Source organism: Apis florea, unplaced genomic scaffold (genome assembly GCF_048593485.1).
Source record: "Apis florea isolate Af1SG1 unplaced genomic scaffold, ASM4859348v1 contig_3493_pilon, whole genome shotgun sequence".
Classification (NCBI taxonomy): Eukaryota; Metazoa; Arthropoda; class Insecta; order Hymenoptera; family Apidae; genus Apis; species Apis florea.
Genome location: NW_028256772.1, coordinates 1,811,585 through 1,829,052, shown reverse-complemented (window position 1 = coordinate 1,829,052; position 17,468 = coordinate 1,811,585). Strand labels below are relative to the sequence as shown.

Here is a 17,468-nt window from a genome sequence, read left to right as displayed (position 1 = left end):
CTGTGAATAATTTATTAAAAGTTTTTTTTTTATGCATTGAAATATAATGTACATTATTACAATTATATAAATTAAAAAAATTATGATTATTTAAATAATTTTATTTTAAAATTTCTTTATCTTGTTTCTTTAACATGAATTCAATCTTGAAGAAAATATATCGTAAATATATTGAAAAAATTATACGTTTACATTGTTCATTTTTTTTTATAATCTTTGTAAATAATTTTTTTATAGCTCAAAATAAGCAACTCACTCTTCTTTGTTTGAAATTCGCAAAATAAAAAATCTAAAAACAAATAAAAAATTTGAAAGCGAAAAGCTATAAATCTTTAATATTTAATAACATAGAGGAAATGTCATTCTATTCTTTTTCGATGAATAATATTGTTGATTTATTTTTACCATTTTTACTATTTCGAATTTTTTGTTTTATTTAAAAACAATCAAATCAAACTAAATATATTTAATCTTATTAAATAATTAGCCGGTTCCGAGTAAGTTACTTATTTTGTAATAAAACTATTTAATTTTAATACATTATATATAAATAAATTGCATAACAAAAAATTTGTTTTTTGTTCAAGACTATATATAATAAACTATTAAGATTTTTTTTTTCTGATATGATGTTCTATTAATTCTACATTTTCTATAATCATTTTGTTTGTTTGCTTACATATACATATATTATAATAATGGAACAGTAAATTAAATTATCTACATTGCAATTCTAATACAGAAATATTTAAGTTTATTACAATCATTAATAGATCAGTATAATAGTATATTTTCTTCCAGATTAAAATTAATGCTTTCTTGATGGCAATTTCGAAACGTGGATTTTTATTATAAATTTTTATAAATTTTGAAAATTACAATTTATAATTTTGCATTTTGAAACTTTACTTTCTATGTTTTCTTTTTTTTTTGTTTTTTATTTAGGTACTAAAATGTAAAATATAGCAGAAAAGATGTATACAAACAAAATACAAGTTATTTTATTATTATTCAATTTATGGTAACACATTCTTTTTATCTTTTCTATATTTTAAACCTCTTAATTAATATATCGTAATTTGTTTGTTTCCATCTTTCAAACATATTTCAATATTCAGTTATATTCTTATTCTTATACAGTACTTCATTTCATTTAAAAGTATATATCAAAATTGAAAGGCGCAAATCGACAGTGTTTGGTAAAGAATCAAATGCACTGTAACTCTTAGCATTAAAATACGAATTGTCTTTCATTGTAAAAAGCATGATTGATCTGCCGCATAATACGAAATGCATGTACTGGTTTTGTATTCATTTTAGTCTTTTTCATTAGAATATCGCGATAACTGCAACTGTATCATTCTATTACATGTATTTATAAAATACCTATATATACATATACGTACACGTATGTAATGCAGATAACATAATAGATAATACCTGCCCGAGCTGCCTCTATTCTGTCGCACACTTAAATATTTAGTGCTGTTTTTAACTTAAAATATCTTTGATTTATGGAGAAATTATCCTTCTCCTTATAGACAATGCATAAAAATCATGAATATTTATTTGATCAAATTAAATGAAAAAGTTAAAAAAAAATGGTTACCAATTAAGAGTTACTATGAAATATAATACTGCTAGAAATTTTTTTACCAAATTTAATGAATCTTCAATATTATTATTTTTAATTTATATAATATTAAAAATGTCATGAAAAACTTAAAATTCATACATATTTCAGCTCTCACATTGCATACATGCTTGGTAATAGTAATAATGTAATGTAATTATCTTAATACAGTGATGCATACAAATATTTTTATGAAGCAAAATATATTAAAAATACTAAAATATTTATATAAATTTTCATATTGATTTCAAAATTAGTTAAATTTATATAAAATTTATATAATATATAATAGTATATATCATTTGAACGATTTTATTAAATTTACATATTAACACAAAGTAAATACATGATTTTATTTAAGTTTAATGATTTTATTTATTTAAATAATATGAAAACAAAATAGCCATTACTAATAATTAACAAGAACTAAAGGATTTATACAAATAAACATCTTAGTCTTATAATCAGACATATAAAGAAAGCAATTAATATTATTCATAATTAAATCAAATGTTATATTAATAATTTATATTAATTTGAGAGAATTATATTGTTTTTTCATTTTTGCTTTATATAATTTAAATGACTGTATTTCAAAAATAAAAATTACTGGAGGTAGCATTTGTGTGCATTTTTCAATACAATAAACATTTACATTTACTTTTATTAATAAAGGAAGACATCAGAATAATATATATAGAAATCATGAAAATAATGTAATAGAAAAATAAACTGTTAAATTATATTTATATGATAAAAGATTTTGTAATTTTATAATTAATTATGATTCAAGCAAATATTTTATCACAAGATATTTTATCTTAAAATAATAAAATAAATATAAAAATTTTTCAAAATTTATATAAATCGATAATGTATCCAAGCATGTAATTTTTTTCCATAAATGCTATTTTTCCAGCACTAAGAATCAATTAAAATTTTGTTTAATTTTATTAATTCGTGTGCGTGTATGTAATCATAAGATCGCTTAGAACAATTTTTCCCGAATTTTATTTTGCAATATGTATATATGATAATATAAATATTATATCAAAAGTATTAGTAAATATTTTGATAATATAAATCATTTTAAAGCAAATATCACTTTCAATATTAATAAGTAAAAATAAATTCAAAAAAATAATAAATTATTAGCGTCTAATATACATATATACATATATATGTATATGAAAATACAATACATAGAATAAAGATAATAAATAATAACTAAACCAAAACTATAAAATTTTATATAAAAATAAAAATAATTAATAATTCATTAATTGACTAAAGTCAGGCAGTTTCTAGTTTTGTAACTCTATTACTTCTTTAGTTTTTTATTATTAAAATCTTTGTGTAAATCTTCATAAATGAAAAAATATTAAATTTTATTTAAGTACTCCAGTATTTTTTGCTATTTTCGAACGGCAAAGATCATTTTTTAAATTAGCCAGAAAATAATAAACAGATGCAGGCACGAAACAATTAAAGATTATAATGGTAAATTATAAATAGCAAATTGAAAAAGTCTTATTAATAAAGTTGCCTCATCTTAAATAAATAAGCAACAAATAGAAATTGTGATTTCATTATGTTTTTTATAGATAAGAGACGCAGCATGAATGCTACCATAATAATGGTATAAAATATTAATTAACAAATTTTATAAAATAATGTATGTATATAAACTACATAAAAAATAATTGTAGTTATATGATACATAAAATATCATATTACAGTAAATTAAATGATGCAATGGTCCCGAAATTTTTACTATGAAAAATTGGAAATTGGTAACCCACGAACGAATTAATCAAGTTTCGATCAATTTACAAACTCTTTTCGCCGATAAGATGTTTCATACATCCTATATCAAAGTGATAGTTATGTCCAATATATGCTGGTGAACAAGCAGACTATATATAAAAACCGTTTACTCTTATACATGTGTACGTTTTTCTCCACAAATGTATCAAATAGTGAGGACAGAAAAAGAAGAAATAAATCACCTAGAGAACAACGTCGGGCAGGGAGCAATGCCACTAGGCTAATTGCGTCCCACTTCGTCCACCATGATGTCCCATGCCAATCATAGAACCGCCACCGCCAATATCATCGCGTACAATTTTTCTTTCTTTGTAATAAATTTCTTCGCTTTCCTTATCGCATAATAATAAAATCGCTCCACCAAACAAAAATATAGCTGCACCCCAACCAACTCCATATGCCCAACCAAATTCCCACATTGGTCGATTTCCTATAATATTTATATTATATAAAAATTTATCAAATTTACAAAAATGACACTAATTGCAAATATGCAAAAAAATATTTAGAATATTTTTCAAAAGCATACAAACCAAAATTAAGTTCTGCAGCAAAACATACTGGATATATTACTAAAGCTATTAAGAGTGATACCACTAAAACAGAAAGAAATATATATTATAAACATATATATATATTGAAATTATTTAAATAATAATTAAATACTAATTCTTACATGCAAAACCCATGCAAAAGACTGCAAATCTATAATATTTATGCTTGTCACGGTTATCTTGTGACCTCAAACCTAGACCAGTAAGAATTGTTGCTGCAATATCTGTTATTAAACATACTACACATAAGGCAGCAGCTGCTTTTATATAGGCTGTAAAAATAAAAAAAAATCAAATTTATATTTTAGATATTTCATTAAAATTAATTATTTTTTTATCATACCAACGTCTCTAGCTTGGAAACATCCTGCAGAATCTGGTACATTAAATGGCAAAGGTGTAGGTGCTGCTTCTTCAATACAATGTGCAAATAACCCTTGTCTCCATCCTAATGCCATTAACCAATCAGTAGAAGCTAAGCCCATTATCATTAATAATATTACTATTATTCCACATATGAATGCTATCACCTATAGAATAAGAATGAAATTTTATTTTTATATCAAACTTTTGTAAATATTTTTGTAATATTCTAACTTCTAAAAAATTTAAACTATAATAAATATTAGATTTATTGATTAATTCTTAAATTAATCAAATACATAAAAAATTATTAATTATGAATCATGATTTATAAAAACGCCAAAAATTTATTCAAAATAAAGTGCCTAACAGATCAATTAAGTTGTAGGCAAATATAATCGCCAATTAGATTCATATTAAAACATAGTCCACATATACCTGTGCGATTTCAGTATCGCCCATATGATCTTCTGCAACTGTATACATGATCATCGTAAATACTCAGTATACTTCTCAAGATTAATCCTAATGGATAAAACCGAGAAGCCTAGTATATAATTAAAAATGGTTTCGAAATGTTCACAGTTTCTTTGGTCTCTTTAACGAATACCATTTACGGGACATCGTACACTCTTCCACGCATCACTCTCAATAGAAGACGAGGAAGCATTTAGAAATAATTGGAAGATATTAAATTTGCAAATGATTAACAATTATAAAGTAAACACAGTTCGCGTTCTTTTGTTCAATACACAAAACAATTTTTTAATTTTTTCCCGCTTTAAGAGTTATGCACATTACATTGTTGCTATAAAGCTTTAGTCCTTTCCTATTTTGGTTCGTTTATCAAAATACCTCAAAAAAGATCTTAGCAACAACGAGGTCAAATAGAGACAATCTCCATTGGAAGTTGAGGGAGTAATTGAGTTCCAGGGAAGCTGCGCCCATTAAAGGTCGTGGCGCAATGCGCGTACATGATAGAGGGTGCTTTTTAATATAGATGAAATTTGAGACAAATACTTCCACTTATAGATATTTCCTAATTACATGATCGTAAAAATAATATAAATATCTTAATTAAATTTTGAAGTTCTATTTCAATTATCCTTTTGCCTTATAACATCGAAATATTCTGAGCAAAGTCAACAATCATCTGATACTGAAATTTGAATTTTATCTATATTGATTTCATTTTTAATAAAATATAATTTAAAATATTTTAATGATTGCAATAAATATACAGCAATAATTATTATTTTATACATATATAATATATTAATAATTAATATATATATTAAATAAATATATATATATATATTAATAATTATAAATGATTTATAAATATACTTTTTTGAAAATTTAGTAACAAATAAATGTGAATAAATAAAATTAAGCACAAAATTAAGTATAAAAATAAATTAAAATTAAATAAGAAAAAGATATTTAAATATTACCTTTAAAGGCCTAGTAATAGTGATTGTTTCAATAGTAGTTGTTTGTGCCATTTTTTTATATGTTGTAATATCTGAAAATAAAATAAATTCACCATAACAAAACAAAATAAAAACAGTAAAATAAGATCAATAAAATAAATAGAAATTATTATGAATATGATTTTAAAAATAAGAACTGTTAAAAAGAAAAAAATAATTATAAAACTTATGTATTAATAGTTTATAATTAAGTTAGATAATGGAATAAAAATCATTAGTAAACTTTATTAATTTAGAGTTAATTTATTCTATATTATATTTTTTTTTTATTATATATATTTTACATAAATAGAAATTGATAAATATTACGATATATTTATTAATATATACATATTTGATAATATGTTTTATTTGTCTTACAAAAAGTAATAATTTCGACTCTCTAAAAAAAAAAAGATTTTCATTTCATTTTATAAATAATAGCATATTTCATGATTACGATCAAATTAAAATCAAATTCTGAATCTATAATCATTGTTGTCTCAATAATTTTTTTCGTTTTCGAACCATTACTATTACTATATACTATATAATTCGATATAATTTAAATATATACATTTTAAAACGATCAAATATACTTTTTATTTAGATAATCTTTTAAAGTTATTTTTTTATAAGCCAAACATTTTAATTTTTATTGAAAATAATTATAACATATTAGTTTTTATGATAAAAGATAATATGTGCCATTTTGTATAAAATCGTAAAAAACTATTTTTCTTCGAGAAAATCGAAAAATGATATTTTGAATGATATTTATATTGAAAATACATAATAAATATTCTTCTAAATGAAATAAATTGAATCATTATGTATTATTTTTTGTAATGTATCGAAATTCATTGTTTATTCTACACTTATATTTATTTAACATTTTATTAAGCACTATTAACATTATTATGTATTTTTTTAAACGTACATTTTAATTATTATAAACATTTTAACATTTAATAATTACATTAATAACATTAAATAACTTAAAAAATTTATTATATACTTTAGTAAAAAATACATGATATAACCAAACTTGATTATGTATGTCAAATAGTAATAGTTATTCGTTATATCTTACATAACTGATATTTCGAATAATATGAGTATATTTTGCTTTTTTTGATTATTTGATTAAATATCAAATAAAAAAATATTTTTTATCTTAACATAATCACTTACAATAGTTGATATGTTCACTCTACAAACTTATCAATCTCTGCATATATATCAAATATTAAATGAATAGATGTGATTTTAGAGTTTGATAATTTATAAAAAAATTTGTACGTAAAAAAGTTGATATCAAGAAAATTAATATGATATGATTCTGAGGGTTATGTCACTATAAATGTCAACAAAGATTTCAATAATATGTTCATTATACACTCGCGTACTACTGATATATATATAGCAAAGAAACACAAATTCTCAATGAATAATACTTTAGAAAGCAAATAAGAATCGAATATTCCTATTGGTTCTCTTTGCATTGAGATTTCTAACCTCAACACTGATTGGTATTTCTCCTATTTCCTTATTCAACGAATATACTTCCATAATTTACTCTCATATTGCGTCCAATAGAAAAAGTGATCTTAAAGTAAGTATTATCTTGAAATATCCAATAAAAATATAATGTGAGTTTACAATAATGTTAAATCTGTTTTTCAACTATTGAGAGAATGCCATAAAACGATAAATAATTTTTTAAAATTTACACTTGTAAAAATTTTGAATGAAATGTTTCATAATTAAAATAATTATATATTAAAATAAATATAAGGAAACTTAAATTTCAAAATTAAAATATTATGCATAATTTAATATGTAATTGTAATATATAATAATTTTATTTTTATTTATATATTATATTAACAAATTAATAGATAAATATATAATTTTATAATAATATTTTACAATATTGTTATATTATATTATGATATTTATTAAAAGTTTTCACATTTCAATACTTAATTTTTTGTAATAATAATAAATAATTTTTTGATACTTATTCATGAATTGAAAATTCATAAATTTGCAAAGTGTTAATTTATTAACAATTTAATACAAAATATTTTTAAAAATATTGATATAAATCTAGTTGAAACAGATGTATATGTTTCTAAATATAACGATGACGTCACGAAATGACGTCAGCATTACATATTTCTTTAAATTACATACGCGTGCACGCGTGTGCGCATACATACACACAAATATTTTTATACGTACATTTAAATTTCATATAATTTTTTAACATTTACAATGTACTCATATTAATTTCAAAATAAGTAAAAATTATATAGAAAATATAATTCAAAAATTTAGTAATTCATTTTTTTTCAAATTTTCAATGTATCATAACGAAATTTTTATTAACAGTTAACGTAATTTTTATTAATATTAAACATTATAAACACTATGTATAATAAGATTAAGTACATTTTATCTTCTCAATTTATAAATAAAAAATAAACTTAAATGAAATAAACAATTATATAAATTACTATTAATATTAATTATTGTTTAATGATAAAAAATTAAAATGTGCAAATTCATTTATAAAATCATTATTATTCATATATATTATATATTTGAAATGTAATATTTTTTTCAATATTTGAGTAATTTCAACATTCTGCATTCTGTATTTTTTTTTATATTATACTGAAATATCAATTAAAAAATTTTAATGCTTGAATAAAATGTATATTTATATTATCAAAGAACATGCAACTAATTAAATAAATTACATAAACATTTTAATCGATAAATTATTTTATTTATAAATTTTTTATAAATAATTAATTATTTTATTATAAATTGTATATATATGTTATATGTGTAATATATTGTACAATGTTGTATAACATAAAAGAAATATATAGGAAATAATTAATATACATATAAAAAAATAACTATAATCAGTTATTAATTTATAATTATAATTATTAATTTATAATTATTAACTTATAATTAAATAAAAATAATATTATTTATTTTAATTTATAGATTTTAATAATTTTTATATATAGTAATTAAAACATTGTCATTAATTATTTTTAGGATAAATGATAATTAAAATTACATTATTTCTATTAATCAATTAAAATGAAATAAATAATAGATTCGATATTTCATTATTAATATTAATATTTAATTAATTTTATAAAGCTAACCATTGTTTACGATATATTAATATTTAATCATTAACACAATATATTTAACATGACAAATCAATTAATTGCAAATATAGTAGTTATTAATATGTTAATTGTAGTTTATTAAAAGTAAATTTATGGAATACTTTAAATAACACGATTAATATTACACATGTAGAGAGCATCAATTCCATTACTATCCGATGCACGATCAGTTTTTGAGGGGGTGGAGGGAAAACGTCGGCCATTTTGATCGTGACGCGCAGCGCGGAGGTCGTGGGCTCCACCAGTGACGAAGCCACTGGAGTTTTGACGTGGCTGCTACGTACCTGCCTATTTGCCCACTCCGATTGCAGCAAAGTTGGTGACGAGAAATACGTAACTGGTAAGTACCCAGCTGGAGAATAATAACAACCGGACATGGACCACTGCGCTTATGGTACATAGAAAATGTTACCGAAACTACTAGCATTTGATTTCATGATCCCAGTACAATCAATTTTACGTCTGCTATGGAATATGCCGTAAAATATGGCGCCTTAAGGAAGATGTACGAATTTCTCGAAAAGGGCAATGGGGGTTACGTGACAATTCTGACATCTCTTTTCATCGCTAACCAACACATCGTAATATTAATCGGTACAATCCTAGTCACATTTCATCATGTTTTTTTTATGACTTCTGGCCCTTCGCTCATGTACGAAAACATCTTAAGTGTTTATTGTTCTCGTATTATTTTTAGATCTGCTTATGTAAATGACGCAGTAACACCGCCGATCGCTGACTGGCGGGAAATTTAAAACTTTTGCACTTTAATGGATAACTCCAATTTTGAGTTGAATATGTTTTCAAATCCTCGATACCACTTGTTCTGATGATGTTTATCTTTAGTCTGGAAGTCAATTCGTGATACTTCAAGTATGCATATATTTAATTTTTTAAATAAAAAATTGTATGCATTTTTTTGTATAGTTTTCTTTTCTTGAAATGTTTTAAGAAATCATCAAAAAATTAAACTTAAATTAAAAAAAAATATAGACAATAATTATTTAAAAGGATAATTTAAATCTTAGACTTTTTATCATATAATAATTTCTTCATGCAAAATCACAAATATCCAATTACAAGCAATATGCACTCAAATCAAAATTAAAAAAAATTATTTATAGACACATATATATATATATATATTATATATTATATATAATATATTATATATATATATATATCTCTAAATAATATATATATATATATATATATATATATATATATATATATATAATTATATATAATATATATATGTATATATATATTTGTATTATATTATTATATTTATATTATATTAATATATATATAAATATATATATATATACAAATATAAATATAAACATAGTTGTAAAAATATATTCAATTATGAAAATATTTTTTGTTTTGTAGGGTTTGATATTCCCAGGCTATGGAAAGTATGGTTGAGGAAAATGGATCAGCTGTTGACCCATTGTCTGCAGGTTCTCAAAGCGGCGATGCAGCACCAGCAATAGCAACATCGGTACAATCTCTCAATAGAACACAGCAGCAAACTCATCATCTGGTAGCTTCTACCAGCATTGTGCAACTGACACTACCTACGTCAGGAACAACACAGGTATACAGGAGAATCTCCTGTGTATCTATGTGATCATTTATTTATCTATTTTAGTTGAAAGCATGCATATATAATTTATTTATGTTTTTAATCATAATTATCAGTTAATCAAATAAATATTGTGTATATATTCAATCTTGCATAATGCTGGGTCAGAATTAAAATTAAAGAAATTAAAATTTGAATTCATTTTCTTAATTAATTTAATTAAATTTTATTTTGAACATAATTAATATAATATTATAATATTAATGATAAATATTTATATTCATTTTACTTGCATATGCATGATAATACTAGTCAATATCAAAATTTGTTATTTTTGGTTTATACTAAATACATTTTAATTTTATAAATATTCATGTTCATTTAGTTAATAATATATATTCTTTAATATTCATAATAGTTTATATGAAATGCTCTTGCTTTATATAGGTACAATCTGTTATACAACCTAATCAACAATCAGTAATTCAGACTGCAACAAATATTCAACCTGTTGCTATTTCAAAAGGAAATGTCATTCTTGTCAGTAAACCCAACTCCGTTATACAAACAGCTCAAGCAAGTTTACAAACACTTCAGGTGAGTTTTTTCAATTTTGATCAATAATTTTTATTTATATTTAAAGATTAAACATTATTATTAATAATTTTTTCTAATTATTTTAATTTTTATTATTTTATATATTAAATTTAAAATATTTATTATATTTATGAAATATTAAATTTTATGATTATATAATTTTTATAAATATATATATTTAAAAAATATTAAATATAATAAAATATTGTATATTATTATATTAGGTGGTTGAGACTGGTAGCGATGATAGTTTCTCAGATTCAGAAGAATCTCCAGAACAAAGAGGAGGTATTCTTACCAGACGACCATCATATAAAAAAATTCTTAATGACTTAGGTGGTGGTGAAATTACTGGTATGTAAAATTTTTTTTATAATATATTATATATTAATATATTAATAAAATATTAATTAATTTTTTTAGAATTAAAAACAAAACATTCTCATTTGTTAAATGTAATATAATTTGCTATGCAATTATTTATTATTTTTTATTTAAACTTATTATAAATTCAGATATACAGAATGTTAATATTTATTATCTTTGAAGAATCGATTCTAGATGCCAAAACAAATGTAAAAATTGATAAGAAAATGTTAGATGAGGTTTATTTATTAAATTATAAGCAATTTAAGTTCATGTTAAATGAAATAGGAATAGCTCATGATAGTAATATTAAACAATAAAGATTTATTTTTGTTTAATGCAAATTTCAATTGTTTTTAATAATTTTTAATTTAAATCTCATTTGACATTTTTGTATACTTTTATGTTTGTTTCAATCTCTAGAATCAACTTCTCAAAAATATATATATATTGTATATAGATTAAATAAATTAACACAGAATGGATAATATAATATGACTATTAATTTATTTCTTATTTAAAAAGATACTTCATATAAAAATTATATGATGTAAATAGAATATAACTTCATGCTATTATTTTTTTTTAGAATATTATATAATAATATATTTTATATAAGGATATTGAAGTCATATTTTTAAATAATATTACATTTTAATACAAATGGTTATAAAAATTTATTAAATCATTTATAGAAAATAAATTATAAATATTTTAAATTGAATTTTATAAAATTTATCATATAAAAAAATGTTAAATATATTTTTTTATTAACAAAGCATATTTTTTTATTTTAAATAATTTATAATATAAATAATTTTTATTATAATAAGCTCAATAATTTTTTTTATAAGGAATGCTTTGGCATATATTAATATATTGAAAAATATATTTCTAAAAAAGTGGAATTTAATATATTTTCCATATCTGCAACAAACTGATAACATCAAGTTATATTTTATATTTTATATCAATCAATTTTGATATGAAAAATTTTTAGTGCAGCAATTATTTAACAAATTATTTAAAATAGTCATGCTTCACAACTCATTCTGTATATAATTTTCCATATAATTTTTATAAATATAATATTATTCACAGAAATAATAAAGTGCATGTCAGTTCATACAATATACTTTATCTATTTTTATATATATTTTATAGGTAATTGCAATTATATCAACAATTATATTATTAATTTAATTTAAATCTTAGTAAATAAATGTAAAATCGATTTATTTTATAAGTTATTTATTTAATGAATATTTAAGTGCATTAATTTCATTAATTAGTTTAAGAAGTCTGTGAATGTGATATTTTATGCCTTTTAATATTTTATTTTATATGAAAACGAATATGCCATACCAAGCTTAGAATTTAAGATAAATCATAATAAAATTTAAGACATTTTAATCCTAAAAAAAAGCAACAAATTCTCCTCTAACCATTATATATGTAATATCAAAAAAAATATTTTTTTTATTGTAATAAATGAAATCCCACTATGCTTATTTGATATCAATAAATTTAGAATTACTTTTTTAAATAATTTAATAATAAATTAATATATAATAGTTATATTAATTAATTTTAATAAATTTTCATTTTTTTTGTATTTAATAAAAGTTTCATAAAAAAAAAGTAATAATAATTAAAATTCATTATTATTATTATAATATTTATACTTCTTAAGATAGTATGTTTTTATTATTAGTTTTAATTTTTATTTTGATCTATTTCCTTTTGTATGAGCTGACTGCACAGTATTATAGTAAATATATGAAAACAGCAGCCAGAAAGGAAATAGCATATAAAAATATTTTATTTTCATTATATTTTTTAATAATGCAAATATTTATCTTTCTATATAGAGATTTTTTTAAATATACATATTATACCAATTATACATTTTTATACAATCAGAAAAGTTACTCAGAAGAAATATTAAATATTATTGTTTTAATAACATTAATAGAGATGAATATAAAAAATATAATACATTTTCTAATAAAAAAGTTTTTTTACATTGTGGGAATTTTTCAAGTTCATTTAGATTAAATAAATTAACACCGATAACAACTCTATTATAATAAAGGGTTGTACTAATTCGGTGTTACAGACGGTCGATTGCCCCCTCTAGAATCATCTTCTGAGTGTGATTCTAACGTGGACAGTGAAGTGTCTTCCCATTCGCTTCATTATCAGACAGGTTGGTTATTTTTTCTCCTATATATCTTTCCTGGCTGTCCTTTATTTAATTCTGCGCAATTATAATCTTTATTTTTTTAATTTAAAATAATGTTAGAGGAGTAAGTTAGAACTGGAATAAATTATTAAATTAAAGCATTTAAGCATAAAATTTAATTCCTTTTATCTTTTTATATTGCCTAATGTGATATTTTGTATAATGTTTGCTTGGTGTGGCATATTTGCTTATGGGGTTTTTAATTGTTTATGAATATATAGGTGTATAAATAATGTATATAATCATAATAATTGTTAAAAAATTATTCAGACTTAGTTTCATTTTTTTTTTTTTATATATTATTTACTTAATAAATGAATACTTAGTAAATGAATTTTAGTAAAATTTTTTTTTGATAAAAAATTATATTACATGAAATAGGCTTAGCAATGAATATACTTTTATTTATCAATATAATATATGTATATTCAATATATATACATATATATATATATATATTTAATATTGATGTAATATATCAGTAATCATAATTAATACAGATTTATATCGCAATTAATATAATTTACAGTAATTCCTGCTGGTACCATTCAAATTGCAACCCAAGGAGAAGGTGTTCCTGGACTTCATACATTAACTATGAGTAATGCAGCAACAGCAGGTGGAGCTATAGTACAGTATGCACAAGGTCAAGATACACAATTTTTTGTTCCAGGTGCGCGTTTTTTCATAATTTTTCTTAATTCTAAGTGTATATTTTATATGTAAATTTTTTTTAAATGATTTCTAATATTTAATAATAAAAAAAATGTTTTTTAATACGTAAATAATTTTTGAATATAAAAAATTAAAGTACAAAAAATAATAATAATATAAATTAAATATTTAATATTTGCACTAAATAATTATGAACAAAAAAATTAAAAATTTGGGGAATACAGTCTCTGACAATGTTTCAGCTTACACAGGACATGGTGTTGTAGTAGAAGATGCAGCTAGAAAAAGAGAATTGAGGTTGCTCAAAAATAGGTAAAATTTAATTAAAATAAAAATACATTCAATGAGATATTATATTTATCTCTTTATTTCTAAATATAATAAATATAAATTTAAAAATATAAAAATATTTCTTATTTTTACAGACAAGCAGCCCGCGAGTGTAGAAGGAAAAAGAAAGAGTATATAAAGTGTTTAGAAAATCGTGTTGCAATACTGGAAAATAGAAATCAGACGTTAATAGAAGAACTCAAATCATTAAAACAACTATGCGAACCGAAAACTGACTGAGGTTGGTGTTTAATGTTGAAACATTGTATGAAAACTATTAACTTGCTAAAAAAAATTGTACATGTCTTCTTTGTGTACATTATCTTAAAAGTTGTTAAGTAAGCAATGGTGATGTACATGCATTCTTATAAATAAGTGTTTCTGTAACATACTGTATTTAAAATGCGAATATAAAGGCTTGTGAAACTTGCTATTACTAAAGCGAGAAGCCAAAGGTATATGAGATGCAAAGATAGCAAACTTATAGGCAATATTCTGGAAGTCAATCTATATTTTGGATAACAATCATATAAATTTAGGTTATTAATGATTACATATTCAAAATATGTTGATAACGAGATAATAACATTAGTATTTGAAGCATATTCATTTATATTACAGTAACTATGTGATGTCAAATGATATATTTGAAACTTTCAATTATACATAAATATTATATTCTTATGTTTGATTCTATTTGAAAAAATTTTACATTAGTAAAAAATGAAGAGCATTACAAAAAAATGAGGAGAGTGTATTTAGTAATCAATTTAATATAAATAATTGGTCACTAAAAATACACATATTTGAGAGAAACGCCTTATACACAATATTTGCTAGTATAATTAGAAATTAGATACAGTTATAAATTAAGATCACATAGTTTCTGCATAAAAGAAACATAGTTGTTAGATAACAATGTCTATATAATTTTTTTCCAATTTCTTTATTCTTTTATACTTGAAAAAAGTAGATCCATTGAAAAAATGAATCTATTAGAAGTATTTGAGGCATAAATAAAGAGATTAGAGATAATTGTAAAAAGATAAATAGATCGAAATTCTACTACTTTGATCATTGCTGCTGCGACATGTATATGTATAAAATATTATCTCAATATAATTTTTTACTTTAAATACGAACTTCAGAAACATATTATGAAAAAAATGTAACTTATATAATGTAGAAAAGCACTAGTTAAAATATTTTCATTTGATTTTATTTTCTATTTTAAGACGCCTTAAGTGCGAAAAACAGAATTTGTAAAATATAAATGTAATATATATAGATATATATATATATATACACATATATATATATATCTGGAGTGCCTTGAAGATTTCTGTATACATATGGTATACAAATAAACATGCGCAAGTGCGCTCATACATATGCATACCTAAGTATGTGTCAAATTACATATTTTAAGTAAATATGGGTACATGCAATATTTTTAAATCACATATTATGTTATAGTTTTATGTTCTGCGTAAAAATCGTACAGTTATGTTAAAATTAAAATTTCTATTCTAATATATCTCTATATCTTTTGGAATTAAATAAAATCTTTAAATTACTAGTATAAATTATATATTCTAAATTACATACAGATATAATTGAATCTAAATCATGTTACATGTAGAAAACAAAATTACAATCAAATAATTTATATATTATGATTTTTAACATCATGAACAAGAAATTATTTTTTAATGTCTGACACATATTTAAAAAAATTATTTGTCTAATGCATTTTTTCTTCATAAAATCAATGTTATATAACATAAGTATAAAACTATTTGATGTATAATTTTGATTGTTATATATTTATAAAAAAAATACAGATTTGAATATTGAAAATCCAGTTTGATCATTCGATAATTTAAAATAATTATTTAATAAGTTTATTAGTGCATAATTTGAACATTATTTGAAGAAATGATATTTTTTTTTATAAAATGTTAAAATATATTGTTATTTGTAAAATTATTTATATAAAAGTATAATAATAGTAATAACTATATACTTATATAATTTATATATATTAATTTTTAAAATATATATCAATAATATATATTTTTTTTAACAAAATTAAAATAAATTTTATGATCAGACTGGAAAATTTTTTTGTATAGGCACAATGCATAAGTTCTCAAATTATTTGCTGTTAAACTTTCACTTTGATAATAGAAAAAAAATAGTTACATATAATCTTCTTATGTGCTTAACATGTAATTTATAATTATACAATTTTATTGAATTAGAAAATAGATTATTTCCAAATTATTCCCTATAAAATGAGAGTACAATGTGCTTATAGTGATACATTACAAAATAAGAACTCACTATAAGTTTCTTTTCTCCGACAGATTTAAATTTGACTTTAATTTAGACTGTACACATCATCTGTGTTTTAATGTTAATTATATGTATGATATATGTATATCTTGATTATTGCACCGATAATATGAAATATTGTATATAGATAATACATGTATTTTTACATATCATTTGTCTTTAAAAAATATAATTCATAAACCTCCTAAGAACTCATTATTATTATAGAAAATATAACTAATACTAAAATTAAAACATTA

General features: G+C 21.2%; 2 protein-coding genes across 34 annotated transcripts; one reads left to right on the top strand and one right to left on the bottom strand.

Annotated features, from left to right (window-relative positions):
* Positions 1-1,983: 1,983 nt before the first annotated feature.
* On the bottom strand, positions 1,984-7,392 carry LOC100864122 (transmembrane protein 47). Of its 4 annotated transcripts, none has more exons than XM_003693535.4 (6): positions 7,044-7,392; positions 5,832-5,902; positions 4,358-4,544; positions 4,137-4,286; positions 3,994-4,056; positions 1,984-3,890 (listed from the first exon to the last, which is right to left on the bottom strand). In XM_003693535.4, the coding sequence occupies exons 2-6, from the start codon at positions 5,880-5,882 to the stop codon at positions 3,676-3,678; spliced, it is 666 nt and encodes a 221-aa protein (XP_003693583.1). In that variant the 5' UTR covers positions 5,883-5,902; positions 7,044-7,392; the 3' UTR covers positions 1,984-3,675. The 4 variants fall into 4 exon arrangements, with proteins under 4 accessions (XP_003693583.1, XP_086769014.1, XP_086769013.1 ...); XM_086912888.1 differs by lacking the exon at positions 7,044-7,392 and adding an exon at positions 6,943-7,004; XM_086912887.1 differs by lacking the exon at positions 7,044-7,392 and adding an exon at positions 6,790-6,880.
* Positions 7,393-9,203: 1,811 nt separating this feature from the next.
* On the top strand, positions 9,204-17,381 carry CrebB (Cyclic-AMP response element binding protein B). Of its 30 annotated transcripts, none has more exons than XM_086912874.1 (10): positions 9,248-9,410; positions 9,516-9,664; positions 9,768-9,943; positions 10,463-10,574; positions 11,106-11,255; positions 11,480-11,609; positions 13,741-13,830; positions 14,396-14,539; positions 14,793-14,853; positions 14,967-17,381. In XM_086912874.1, exons 4-10 carry the CDS (start codon positions 10,482-10,484, stop codon positions 15,109-15,111), a joined length of 813 nt encoding a protein of 270 aa, XP_086769000.1. In that variant the 5' UTR covers positions 9,248-9,410; positions 9,516-9,664; positions 9,768-9,943; positions 10,463-10,481; the 3' UTR covers positions 15,112-17,381. The 30 variants fall into 30 exon arrangements, with proteins under 30 accessions (XP_086769002.1, XP_086769000.1, XP_086769001.1 ...); XM_012486504.3 differs by having other exon boundaries at positions 9,268-9,410; positions 10,463-10,670; positions 14,766-14,853; XM_086912868.1 differs by having other exon boundaries at positions 9,273-9,410; positions 14,766-14,853.
* The last annotated feature ends 87 nt before the right edge of the window (positions 17,382-17,468 follow it).